The following is a 15280-nucleotide window of genomic DNA, read 5'->3' on the forward strand; positions in this document are numbered from 1 at the left end:
GACAGTCTCATATAATATATGTATCAATTATGTGAACTGTTTAATATGGCAGTGCAAGGAGCTGTATAATTGCATCAAGGAGGCCATGGAACGCGGCGGCACGCCCACAAATGTGCCCGAATTGGGCGGTGAGTTTCCTGTGCAGGATATGAATACGGGCGAGGGTGGACTGCTGCAGGTCTGTCTCGAGGGTGTCGGTTTGTTGTTCTCCAACAGCAAGGTAAGTGTCGCTCTCTTTCTCTTAAGTACACACACGCACACGCACACCAGTAGACACAAACACATACATATAGATACAAACACATACACACACATACACGTACACATATACATATACCTCGCCGCTCTCTAAAAATACTCGTTTTGTGTACAACTCTCTGCATCTACATAAAAAAAAGAACCATAAACATATAAGCATCAAATCTACCCGAAATACGTAAAGTCTCGACCCAAATCCCAACTATTCCCATCCCCATATAATAGACACATACTAACATCAAAAGCTCAGACATAGTTAAACAAATCGAATTCATTACGAAGCTTTTCGGAGTCATACTCTCTCTCTCTCTCTCTTACTCTCGCTCTCTCTCGCTGTCTGTATCTCTCTCACTCTCTCAGCTCAGCTCTTAACATATATAACTAAAGACATTTACATACATAAATGTATTATCTAACTATGTATACCCGATATTAATATATATACATACAAATATATATATATATACATATATATTCGTCATGTCCGGCAATTGGTGTTGTCGTCCACCATTAGCCGCTTGCCCAAAAATACCAACAAAAAATGTTCCAGTAGACCAAATACAACGAACAAAATTCCCAAGAAACAAAAATGTACCTATTGTGCGTTTATAACTTCTCTCTCTCTCTCTCTCTATATATATCTATGTGACTGATATATATATCCAACAACATTATATATATATTTTCCTTTCAATGAACATACTACAATAAGAGAAAGTACAGTACAAATTCCATATAAAGAATATACATACTAAAATACTAAGTATTCACATTTTTGGGCGAATTTTGATTCTCATTTTTGTTTTCGTTTTCGGCTTTCGTTTTCATTCTCATTATCATTTTCGTCTTCGATTTATTAACTTTGTATATATATTGTTTCGTATCGTTTCACCTTGGTCTATTGTTCGATCTCTAATTGGTTATTTCCTTTTATTTATTTATTTTATTTATTTATTTTCGTATCGTTGCAAGGCAAATTGATCTACTATATATACATACATTGGTTTTACATAATACAAGGACCTTCTCAATATTTTGCGTTTTAATTTTGAACTATCACATTTAGGATATTACCTAGCATAAGTTAGGCTGAACTGAGCTCCATGGAATTACTACTTGGACATTGTAGCTGGACGATGTGCCAAGACTGTCTAGTCTGATTCATAGAACCCATCAAGGCATTTGCCTTAATATCTCTCTAATACCAAATAAATAACTAATCCGCCCGAGTATCCCGAATATCCCGTATATGTATATATATATGTACATATGTATATACATATATTTATCGAAGTCTGAATATGTAGTATCGTATACAGATTATAATTTAAACCAATTCCTGGGATTTTTTTATTATATAATTTTCAATATCGTTTATCCACAAGCCCGAGTCTAACCCCTTACAAATATCGATAAAATATGTATACACAATTCCATTTAATCAAATACTTTATACATTTCGTAACTCTCTCATGTTTCGGTTTATTTGTGAGTTTTTATTTAGTTATTTTGTCATATTCATTTTCTCTCGACCTCCTATATAAATATATCTATTTACTTGTCTAATGCATATGTAAATGCGATAAAAAGAGCAACAATCAATTAACATCGAAACCTCTTTCGATCGGACTAAGCAATACTAATCAAAATAATAATAATTACAAAAAAAAAAAAAAAAAAAAAAAAAAAAAAATACAACCATATATCATATAATCCATATATTGTGCTAGTGAATGTACTGAATGCTATATTCATTATACTCTCTCTACTTTATTTAATTATTATTCTAATCGATTCGATACATTTGCTAACATCATCTTATGATTATGCTTAATATATACATAAATCTGGGCATTATCTTAAAGTCTTTTTTGTCTATTAAGTTTTTGTATTTTTTTGTATTATTTTATATCTTGGTTTGTATTTTTTTCCGTCTTGAGCGATTTCAGATAAATCTTCTTCATTGTCATCAAATTTGTTCTCAAATTCTTTTCGCTACTTTTTTGTAATGTGTACAATTTTTTATTATAAAAAAAAAAAAAACAAATAAGAGAAACACAACTATTACAAACAATAACCTAAAAAAAGGAAATATCTACTTGAAAGCGCTATATATAAATATTATAAGAGTTTTTAAAATATATATATTCAGCCTTCATATTGAGAGATCGTGGTGTGAATGTTATTTCGAATCACTAGTTCATTCTTTCCTTTGTGCTCTTCAGTTTTTATTATTTTGTTTTAATTCTTATTTTATTTCATACATTGTGCTGTACTTAAATTGACAGTGCATTATAACACGTATGCAGTTATAATCTAAGGCTGTTATACTGTTATAACTGTTTTAGTGTTATTGCCGTTTTCTTGTAAAACTGTTCTAATTTTATAGCAGCTATACTGTGAAAGTGTTATACTGTAAAGCTGTTATACTCTAATACTGAAAAGCTGTTATAATATTACATGTGCTACAACGGTCTTAGCTGTTATACTGTAAAACTATTACACTGTGAAGCTGTTATACTAATATAAGTATCATAATGGTCATAGCTGCTATACTGCTATGAATATTATACTGTAATATCCATATACAGATATACTGGCATACAGTATAACAGTAATGTTGTTATAAGCATAAGCATTTCAATAGTAGAACTGTGTCACTCTGAAGCAGTTATCCCATTATAGTTGGAATACTGTTATACGTTTATAATTGCCTTACTAGTTCACTGTCATACTGTTATACCGCTATGCCGTTATCTGTATATTCTACGAACAGCCGCCGCCCAGCTTTATTTCATATGTCCTTTGCCGAAGAGACGACAGAGCACGTGTCTGTCTATGTGTGTGTGCGTGTGCGAGCGAGTCGTTAAATCGTTTACCGTTATACTGTTTATTTCCCTATTTCTTATGTTTTTCTTGACATAATTTGTCTTTATCAATGCTATATTTGATTTACTTTTAATTATATTTAGGCGTAACGCCGTCCCCAACCAAAAAAAAAGTACCTATGTAAAGTAAAACTAACATATATAGTATATTTACATATATGTGTATGTATGTACAAAATACCAGTTGTTTTTGTGCATATACTAAAGCTGGTCACTTTTGAGATGGTCCTTGTGTATATTTGCGGTTTATCGTTTGTCTCTAGAGCTCCTTGATTAATCTATGAGTTGCCTTTAATATCCGTTATTTTAATTTATTTATTCGGTATATTCGGTATTTGTATTTTACTCTCTCTCGCTCTCTTCCTTCACTTGTCTTCTATCTGCCTCTCTCTCTCTCTCTCTCTTCGAGAATCTTTCATTCTCCTTCTCTTTCTTATATACAAAGTTTTTTAGCTTCTTGCAGCTCAAATTTCTACATTTAATTTTTTTCTCGACTTATTAATTATTTAGATTTCGTCTATGTATACAAGTATTTTTTGCTCTCAATTTTTTTTTGTTTCTTTTCTTCGTCTTCTTATTTATCTTCTTCTTCTTATTTTCATGTATGAATAATAAACCACAACAACAACAACAGCAACAACAACAATAACTAAGATTTAGCTGCCCTCCCCATTGTCCCAAATTACAAAATTTACAACAAAAATTAAGCAAAAAAAAAAAAAAAAAACAACAAATATATATATAAAAAATAAAAAAAAAACTACGACTCTTTACACAACAACAACAACCACATTTCATATCGTTTCTCCCTAGTGTGCTACAAAACAAAAACAAAAAAATTATAAAAAATACGCTAGAAATTCTATTTTCAATTTTGAAACAGAAAAAAATATACAAAAAATATCTAAAATTAAAATCGAAACAAAAGAGTTTTGTCAACTTTCTTTTTATTTAATTTTCTTTGTTGTTTGTTTAATGTTTTTTGTCGTACGTGGAACGCTGCTCCGTTGCTCTCCCATTTGTGGATATTGATATTGATTTAATCACGTTCCCTACGAATCGAAACGTTACGAATAATTCGAATGATTGGTCTACCTCACTTACATGCCAAAAAATTGAAACTAAAAATACTAAACAAAATATTGAAAAAAAAAAAAAAACGAACCGAATATTCACAATACGAACTGAAATATATCGTATACGATAAAAGGATTTCGAGGTATTGCAATGAACAAATTTCTTGTTATATTTGAATTTAAATTTATAAGCAACTATTCTTCTTCTTTAAGCCCCAAGTCCGCCCTTCCCTTCCCACACTTCCCCTAGCGAATCCCACCTCTTTAAAAGCCAAATTTTGCGTTTAAAAATTACATAAACATTTATGATTTCTTTTCTCCATATTTCAACTCACTTTTTGGGTTTCCATTTACCGTATTCTGTTTCAAAACAAAAACTAAACAAAATGGTATTAAATTGTTAAAGAATCGAAAAAAATTTGTAGTTGATATATTTTTGAATTAAATAATATATATAAAAAATAAAACAATGAACTATGTATATTATTTATAAGATTTTGCGTTTTTAGATTATTTTGTGATCGAAACTGTTGGTTGGATGGTTGGTTTGTTTGTTACGTTTGAAACAGAGCCGTAAAACTTCTTGTTCACGTTTTCCCCAACAAAATTTTTTCTTGATCTCTCGCTCTCTCTCTCTATCTCTGTCATTTTCTCTATGATTTTAAATTTGTTTCAATTACTCACATTTTGTGTTTCGCTTCCAAAACCTTTTAGAGGAACTAATACAAGCATTAAAGATTTATACGTACATAACATTAAGTATATCACATATATCTGAATGTTTGTATAGTTCTACAAAATTTTAAGTTATCTCCCTTTCGACCTTTATCTATCTGCCTCTCTTTCGCTCTTCGTCTATTTCTACACTCAGCAGCTACACATTGTTTAATTGTGTGTTTTTTTTTTCTTTTTGGGGGCGGGGCCACTCAACCAGTTTTCAGCATGCGCTGTTCGATTCATTTGCTATCGATAATCATACCGATAACGATAACGATAACATTCTTTTGCTGTTTTTGCTGTTGTTCCAGTCACACAATGTACAGCACAAATGCCCGGTGCATACATATATATTTTTGATACTATTTTGATTCTATGTCAGTCTGAGCTATGTTTACATATGTATATGTATGTATGTTAAACAGCCTTCCAACTGGACGTAAATCCGCGCATGCTCCACCTGGTTGCCAAACCCCTGCACACACACACACACACACACACACACACATACACACGCACCCACGCCCACACCACATATTAACTGACACGTTTTGTGTGCCCTTTGCAGAGGTAGAGCAAATGTTTATGTACTCAAGCACTTGATGTAGGAAGAGGTTGCGAAGCGTTATCGCTTCTTGTCTGTCCTTCAATTTGTTTACCAATCTATAAACAATCTAAGCTTCCATATGATCTATTTATAGAATATAGAGCATAGAATATATATATATAATATACATATATGTTATAAGAAGTTGACTGTTGATAGCCTTCTTCAATGAATGCACATACCTGGCAAATAGTAGTATATTTTTTGGTATTTTATCACTATGATCAATATTATTATGTTAAAGTTTTTTGAATTTGTTTTTCTGTCTTGCTAGAAAGCAATAATAGACTATATCTAGGTTCATAGATTTCCAATCTGGAAGCTCTTATTATGATTTATTTCATTGCCAATACTAAAGTATTAGATTTTCTTTTTTTTGAATAGCTGAAGTCTGCAAAGGTATTTCGGCTTCGGTTTGACGGAGATAGTGGTTTGTTCTTGATTTTATTTGACTTCTGGTTGGCACTAGTTGTTAAATGTTAACACACATACACACACCTCCATACACTCACACACACACACACACACACCTGTTCACACCGAGCTATCTGCCCTACTAAACAGATCTGCTCACTAATTTATATATATATATATATCTATATATATATACTTATACATACATATATAAATATATATATAGTTTGTAGCTGTAGCTGGTAGCTAAAATCTAAAATCTATTAATAAAATGTACCCCAAATTAGTTGGGAACTGCTCGATGAGCAGCTAAATCCATTACAAACTTCAATATCGTTAGCTCAGTTAATCAAACAATTTGCTCGGCTTGCCGAAGAATTGCACCACTAGATACTAGTTTGACGGCATGGAGTTCCAATATTTTCCAATAAACATATATATATATATTAATCCTAGCTAGCTCGTATTTCAAGTCATGTATAAAATACAAACTCGAAAAAAAAAAAAAATAATAAACCGAAAGACCCTCTAAAAATTTGATCATACAATATTTGTTTTACGTTCGTTGAAAGTGCGCTTGCTGGTTGCTCTTTGAAACTTTCGAACCATACCACTAAACTGTAGCGTAAATCCCAAACTTCTTACAAAAAAAAAAAAAAAAAAAAAAATTATATAAAAATACTTTTTAATGTTTATAATTTTTGCTTGTGTAGTTTTAGTTGAACGCAAACGTCTTAAACGCAAATTGTAGTTGTAGCTGATAAGTTTATAAAATACAAAAAAGTCTCCAAAAATACAAAACGAAATACCAAAGAAGTACTATACCTGAGAAATGTAATTCTGATTATTGATGAAATAAGAAAAACTGAAAAAAATTTTCAAACAAAATCTGGAACCTTAAAATTTGTTTGCTATCCCAATATTATTATTATTTTAAGCTTTCGTTAGCTTCACTTCTCCGTTTTTCTCTCTCTCTTGCTAACTAGGTAATGAATCTCTCGGTCCTACCTCTATCTGCCTCTCATGATTAATCTCTTCTTTACTTTCTCTCTTTCTCTGCCTCTCTCTGTGACACTCTCTAGTCTTTCCTTTATGTTTCATTCCTGGGTTCCACTTATTTTGCAAACTTTTCATTTGTTGATTTTTATTCATTTTGTTTTTCAGCCATGAAAGTAGTCGAATTATCTATACCAACAAAAATTATTCTAGTGCCCTCCTCCTATCTCTTCTCTCTCTCACATTCAGAAACGCCGGTTCCGTTCGACATTAGCCAAGGCATGCTGTTATTGTGATTTAGCTATAACATTTAACATAATAGAAGAAACTAAAAAAAAGGGAAAAGAAAATCAAGCAATTATATATATTTTTTTAATATATGTTATATCTCTATCTCTATCTCTATATAGAGAATTGGGCATCTGTATACATATGTACACCAGCAACTGTCTCACATTCTATGAAAAGCCTACCCTAATTCCTGCTCACATTTGAGATCTTTTTGTTTCAATTTAATCCACTTACATAAACTATATATTATTTTTGAATTCACGCATACGTATACACACACATAAACACACACACATTCTAGTTCTTTTGTATTAGTGCAAAACGAATAGAAAAGAAAATTTAATTGAAAATCAATTCTAATTGAATAGTTCGACTACTTCAACCCCCAGCCTATTAGTTGATATAGTATATTTATCAATACCGTTATTATATATATATATATATAAATATATATATATATATATATATATATATATATATATTAAATACGAAAGACAATTTATGAACGACCATCTCACAAGTGCTAATTAGAACATTAAACTTAGTGAATCGATATTAATCGATCAATTTATCGACCTGCAATAACAACAAATATATATTTATATTTATATTTATATATATATAACTATAAATATATATATATATATATATATATATATATATATATATATATATATATATATATATATATACATATATGTATATATAGTGACTATATACTGTGTATATATAAATATAAATATATATATAGAAATGAAAACCGTTTCACTTGTTTTTGTTGCATTCTCATTTTGATATTCAATTCCAATCGATTTGTTTTCATTGATCCAATGTTTCATTTTCGTTTGTTTCGTATTCATTTATACCGTTTTGTTGTCTTTTGTCTTTTTTCTTCTTATTTCTCTTTGTTTTCCATTCGTTTTCTTTGTTCACTCTGCCCTCTGAAAAAGTACAGTACGGACCACTTGTTTTCTCCCAGTGTATAATCGAATGTATAATTTTACTAACCGTTAACTGCTAGCTGGCTGCTATGGCACTCGCTGTTGCTGTTTGCTTTTGCTTCTTTGCTTGTTTGCTTGTTTGCTGCATGTCTGCCTGCCCCGTTGCCTGCTTTTGCCTGTGCTGCTGCTTGCGTAGCATTTAGCTTTTCTTTACCAGTTTGTGTTTCAATTCCGTTTCGTTGCATTGAATGTTAGTACCACCAACACAAAGTTGAACAACCCACACACACGAATACACACGTACACAAGACAACATGATCAAATGAAACCGAGTATAAGAACAAACGTTTTTGCTTTCCTTTACCATATTTATCTCTCTCTCTCTCTCTCTTTCTCACACACTATATGCATATATATGTGTATAGCATACATGTATATATACATATATGCATCTGTTATTGATCCTATCCGATAATTGATTATGAAATATTTTCCACAAACTCTAACTGTGTGACAAGAAATGAACTGAAAAAATAAAAATACTCTTTGTTTCACTGCCGTTGTTTTTATCCCGATCCCCCTGTTTATCTTTTATGTTTGTTTTTGTTTTGCATTTCGTTTCGTTACATTCCGTTACGTTACGTTACATTCCGTTCTAATTTGTGTTTGATATGCATTTACTCGAAAATATATTTTCATATATTTCCCATTTTTCTTCCCAAAAACGAAATTAATTTCAGTTCTTTGTGCGTTTGGATCATATACGCAAGTGTTTTACACAAAAGGGTGGCATATTCGTACTGGAGGAGTATAGTAAGTAGTTGATAATATTTCTCGAGCTAAACTGTTTCACTAATTTCAATCGTTCCACTCGTTTCACAGATCCCAAGACACGCAATCTCATACAGCGTAAATATCAGTCAAGCATGGTAAGTCTCTATATACATATATATATAGATATATGCATATATGTATATGTATATGTATATATCCATATATAACTATTCCAATTCTCGCTCTGCACTACATGCATTCAAACAGCACCATAATTTTTAAATTCCTATATATGTATATATATTTCCTATATACATATATATGTATATAAAATTTTTGAAACAAAATTGAATTAATAAAGCACTTTGTTTGCACTTGAATCCACATCACATCACATCGCATATGTGTGTCTGTATATATGTATGTAGGTATACATACACAGCTTCATTTTCTTCTGTATATGTATATATATTTATAGCATAATAATAATATATATAAATATACACATATATATATACATATAAAGTATATTTGACTATGTTTGATTTGCCTTACCTTTTTTCTATTCGTTCGTTTCGTTCTTTGCTGCCACTTTCGTTTCGTTACCTTGTCAACATTTCTATGTATACGACCAACAACAACAACTACAACAACAACTACTACTACAACAATAACAACAACAAACAACATGCCTGCAACTAACACAATCACATCACACCACAAATCAATCCACCAATCATTCACCGCATCAACATGAACACACGCTGCAACAATTGTACAAACATGAAACATGAAAATAAAATAAAAATAAAAATATTTGTAAAAAAAAAAAATAACTAAAAAAATATTTAAATTGAATATATGAAATACGTTAAAATTTTAATAATTTAAAAAAATAAATAAACAATAAAATTATAAATAATATATATAAATTTTTAAAAATAAATTTAACAAATTATATATTTAATATATAAAATAAAAATATATATTTAAAAATTATACATTTCATAAACAAAACTTACACTCAATTTAAATACAATTACTACATTATAATTATAATACTTAAACTTGAAATATAAAATATAATATTTAAAATAAATGATAAAATATTAAACTAAAAATAAAAAATCTCAAAATGAAATATAAAATAAATAATTCATTGTAAATGCAAATAAATCTTTAAAAACTAATAATTTAATATTAAAAAAAAAATAATAATGAAAATAAAATAATTTACTAATACGATAAACTGAAAATGAATAATTCCAATTGATATATCGAATTAATCAAATAAAGGCCTCTGAAATTGTGCTGAGCTTTCATCGTGTGACGTCCGTGCGCTTCGCATACATTTGCCATCTGAACGGTAAGCAGGAGCAGCGGACGCTTGTGGGCCCCGGGAGCGATGGGGCCAGTGAAGCAGCAACAGTGGCAACGAAACATGGCCAACAAGCGACAGCAACTGCAACAACAACAGCAACAATTTCACATGTTCCAATCGAAGCTACGAACTAAGCTAAACAACAAAACAACATAAAACATAAATAGTCAAACAAATTAAAAACCAAACAATTTTTTGTAAATAAAATTTATATAGCAATTGTTAAAACCTTTTTTTTTTATTTTCTGTTACGCTGTTCACATCGATTAGAGAGTTTTGACTTTGGAGCGATCATTGAAAGGCAGCTTACTGTTTGGCAATCCATGTGTAGAGCTTACAGTTTGCGAGCCACTGTTAGCATAACTTACTATTAGCTTAGCAACTCTGTTTTTTAGTATAGCTTAAATTGTAAAGAAATTTTTATAAGTGACTCTACTTTGCTTTGATATGCTCTGGTTAATTGTATGCCCTTTGGGCAAGAGTAATAGCTCATAGCATAGTTATCAACTATGTTAAAGTTTGACAATCACTAGCTTCAATGTGCAGTTTGAGAGTAGCTGAGAAAAGTCAAAGTCCATTTGTCTGCCGTTTAGCTTGTCGAATGTATCATAAGAGTAAAAATATATTTAGATTTAGTTGCTCAAGTTTGCAGTTTGGCAATCACATAGTCTTAGACTAGCCAGCTTACAGTTTGACAATCACTATTCAATCATTAGACAGATAATGCTAAACAATCAATCACACAAAACTCTCTGATCTCTGTTGATCTAGTGAAATGTGAACAGCGTATGTCTTAGTCGGTTCGATCCGTTTAGCTTGCCTTGCCTTTGTATGTGTGTATATGTGTGTGTGTGTGCGTGTGAATGTGAGTGTATAACAAGCACACCAACAACAACAACAACAACAACAATAACAACAACAACAGAATCACAACATGCACAAGTTGTACACAAATTGTTGTCAGTTCTCTCATGCTCACAATTTTTGTTGTGTTCCATTCCATTGTTCCAGTGCATGCTTTTTCTATATAAATGTATATATAAGTCTATATATATACCAATATTCGTATGATTTTTATGGGTTCCGTTGTGCGTTCGTTGGTTTTTGTTACACGTTGTGATCAAACACCCAATTATGTACACCACTGAACCACTGAGCCACCCCACCACCCAACCACCCCATCACCCAACCACTCAACCACTCGCTAAAACAATACCAGCCAAACCAAACACAGTTAACAACAACTAACGTAACGTGTGTCATGCAGTCGGATCAGATATGCTACTCGGTGCTGTGCGTCTTCAGCTATGTGGCCGCTGGCCAGGATCAGAAGAAGAATCCGGTGGTTATCACACCACAAATCCAGGACATACACGCACAGCAGAAGCAGAAGCATCAACAGCAGCAGCAACAGCAGAAGACCAACGCCGCAACAGCAACAGCAGCAACAACAGCAACAGCAACAGCAGCAGCAGCAGCAACAGCTGCCACAGCAACAGCTCCGACAACTGCAGCAGCAACAACAACAACAGCAGCAGCAACAACGAGTGCTGCAACTGCTAGCAGACAGCAGCCGGGCCATATAACCATACGGCATACGGTGCCCATGCAGAAGCCCAGCATCACCATGTCCACAGTCCAGCCGCAAGCAAAGTTGCCAGCGGCTATGGCCGCGGCCAGTCCGCAGTTGCCGCAGCTGCCGCCGCGCGTGCCCTCGCAGGCCTCCACAGAGAGCTGCTCGCCGCCAGCGAAGCTGCGCGGCCCGCCGCCCGGGCCGCCACCGGCCATACCGCCACGCACGGGCGCCATAGCGCGCAGCGGCTCGGTGCAAGCGTCGCCGAGCCGCAGCTTTGTGCGCCAGGCGTCGGCGAACTCAACGATGCCGCAGTACACGCCACAGCCGCCGCCGCCATTTGTCATACCCAAGCGTTTGGCACGCGCCTCTACGCTGACAGCTGCATCGCAGCAGCAGCACCACCACCAGCAACAGTCGCTGCACCATCAGCAACAGCTGCCGCTGCACCAGCAACCGTTGCCCGAAACCGGCTCGAGCTCGACCTCGCACTCTCCTCAGGCCCATCGCAAGCACTGACGAAGGAGTTCGTTCTTTAAGTTCAGCGGTGCGGGCGGCGGAGGCGGCCCCACTGGGGAGGAGCCGCATCTGGAGCCGCACAGACGCGACGTCTGTCGCACCATTTGCATACCCTGGCTGTAAGCCAGCTAACGAACCGGGCATGCACAGCTACTAGCTTCGGCCAGTCGAAGCTTTCGTATCCTTGCAGAGTCTCATTCAATTAGTCTAGAATTTCCTTGTTTCACACACTTGATGTTCCTATAAGGCTAACAATCGTCCGATATGTAAGAATATGTACACACATATATGTAGATAGCATATATGTATACCTTAGTTTAGATTCTGTTCGAGTTGATTTTAGCTGTGTAGCTATATATATGTATGTGTATGTATATGTTATATATAGTTAAGAATATGTACCAATGCGCTGTATGTACTAGACATTCCTCCTATATGTATGTATGTATATATATATATACATATATACGAGAATTTTGCTTCTAGAACACAGTTCTGTGGGTTTGGCTTGGATTGGATTTCGATTCAGAGAACTTTCTAAGTATGATAAGTGAAAGTTCATTCTGAATATATTAGATATTCCTAAGATATTCCATATATATAAATACGTGTAAGCGATATAGCTGTAGAATTCTGATATACTTCATATAGCTGTCGAAAGATGAGTATTTTGATATTGTTCAGTTACCTGAACAAACAAATTTGTTATGTATATGCCTAATATAGTCTATATATTAATGGATATTCCTACATATATAAGGTTAGGATATATATGATATCCTTTTTTTAATCTTCTGAAATGAAATTTATTTTTCGCAGCTTTTAAATATTTGCAAAATATCTTTAAGAGACATTATAGATTCTCCAATATCTTCTATTGAATTCAAATGGCATTTTTTAACTCCATTTCGGCTTGAAGTATATCTATATGGTATAAGTTTTAACTTATTTTTAAAATATAGATTCAACTCAATATATTTTAGACGAGCTCCATCTTGGGCTCTTCATACTCTCCACCCGCAGAATAAATTCTATATTGTAACACTTAGTCAAGATTCCTGAAATACAAAATATAGATATAAACGATCCGAACCGATTCGATTTCATTCGATTCAGTGTCTAAGCCCTCGCTTGTTCCTACGGCACCTGTCGATCCGTTAGCTATGAGTTATATATAAAGTATACCAAATATATATATATATGCATAAATAAAGTACGACTTATTGAGAACATTGTTAACTATATAAATACTTGTTGAAAAAAAAAGAAAAACTATTCTAACTAACCTGCTGCAAGGATATTTTGTTAGGTAAATTTAAGCAAAAGAAAGAACCCCTTATTCATGCTCTACGATATAGACGTATAGATATGTTATACAACTATATACATATATATCTACGATATTTGATGTTAATCAATACTAGCCTAGGCTTATCATATCATATACAACTCGCAGCACACACTTTAGCTGGTTGGGCATTTCGCGTATGTGTTGGGCGATGTATATAAGTAAATGGATATATAGATAAATCGAATATGGGCACAAAATATAACAACACAAAAGGTAATTGAAGGCAATCTAGATAGGGAAATGTAACATACCAAAAGAAAAACAAACAAAAAGCAGATAATAATTATATATACCTTATATATACTTATATAACTAATCCAAATGGAAATGAAAAGGGCAGCAGCAGCTGGCTGAAAAGCACTAGCAAAGGAATATATATATATATGTATGTATAGAGATATGTCTATATACATATACATATATATATCTATATATACAGCATAGCTTAAGGAATTGTCAGGGAACACTCTATATGGTAGCATCAAGCCAGCTAAGTTAACAGAGCTTTTACAGAGTTGGACAGCAATATATATGTGTATGTGTGTATGTAACAGAGATTTAACAGAGTTCAGCATAAGTATATCTACAAATATCTACATATATACACAAATTGACCTATGATCCATAACCATGACAAACTATCTATATATGTACATACACATATAACCATAAATATAAATATAAAAATAAATATATTTTTTGTTGTTGGCTTTAGATGTTAACTGAGTCACAAAATTATCCAAAACATAGTATACGTATATGTTTATAACTTATACGATTATGTCTTATCTTACATCAAATAAAACATATATAAAATTGTATTTTCCATAGTTCAAATAAATAAAATACCAAAAGAATAAAAAATAAATAAATAAATAAAAATAATAAATAGTTGTTATTTAGTCTGGTATCTCTTTTAAACTTTGAAACAACAATAATACTATATTTGATTTCCAGCATATATTATAGTTTCAGCTTTATTTGCATATTTTGATGATATTGATAAGCCGTCGCGACGCGCCTTCGCTCGTCTGTTTCACTTGCCTTCCCGGAATCAAAGTCTAAAGTGTTGACTTCTCGTCGTCTATTGAATAATTTTGTTAAAAAATGATTTAATTAATTGTTTATATGAAAGACAAACAACGAACACAAAAACAATAACAAAAACAAAACAACAACAACAATAACAACAAAATAACAACATTCATAGCCTTTGAGGTGGGTGTTTTTATTGGCTTGTGTTAGCCTTTGCCATAGTCTATACTAAATGCTATGGTCCAGCCGAGCCTCTTATCAAAGCTAGTATGAGGCCAATTATTATTGTGGATTGTGATGTGCTACATTTCGAATATAATAATGTAGCAGACAGATAAATGAGCGAACGACTTTGGTCATGCAACTCGAGAGATAAGTAGATCTTTACTCATTGAACTCTGCTTCGAGTTGAGCTAGAGCTGTGCAATTTGGATCAGTTGACAGGACCGTAGCTGTCCA

At 32.9% G+C, this 15280-nt stretch overlaps 1 protein-coding gene across 17 annotated transcripts in view; it reads left to right on the forward strand.

Moving 5' to 3' along the window:
• The window catches only part of Rab3-GEF (Rab3 GDP-GTP exchange factor), a 33991-nt gene extending 20285 nt beyond the window's left edge, over nucleotides 1-13706 (forward strand). For 9 of the 17 annotated variants that reach the window (XM_089476054.1, XM_089476051.1, XM_089476053.1 and 6 more), the window contains 4 exons: nucleotides 53-220; nucleotides 8929-9001; nucleotides 9071-9117; nucleotides 11611-13706. In XM_089476054.1, the coding sequence (XP_089332180.1) occupies nucleotides 53-220; nucleotides 8929-9001; nucleotides 9071-9117; nucleotides 11611-12435 (1113 nt within the window). In that variant the 3' untranslated portion in view covers nucleotides 12436-13706. The other 8 variants (XM_018015482.2, XM_018015474.2, XM_018015476.2 and 5 more) reach the window with 4 other exon arrangements.
• The last annotated feature ends 1574 nt before the right edge of the window (nucleotides 13707-15280 follow it).

The sequence above is a fragment of the Drosophila arizonae genome, chromosome X (genome assembly GCF_054131065.1).
Source record: "Drosophila arizonae isolate 15081-1271.41 chromosome X, UAZ_ARI_1.0, whole genome shotgun sequence".
NCBI lineage: Eukaryota > Metazoa > Arthropoda > Insecta > Diptera > Drosophilidae > Drosophila > Drosophila arizonae.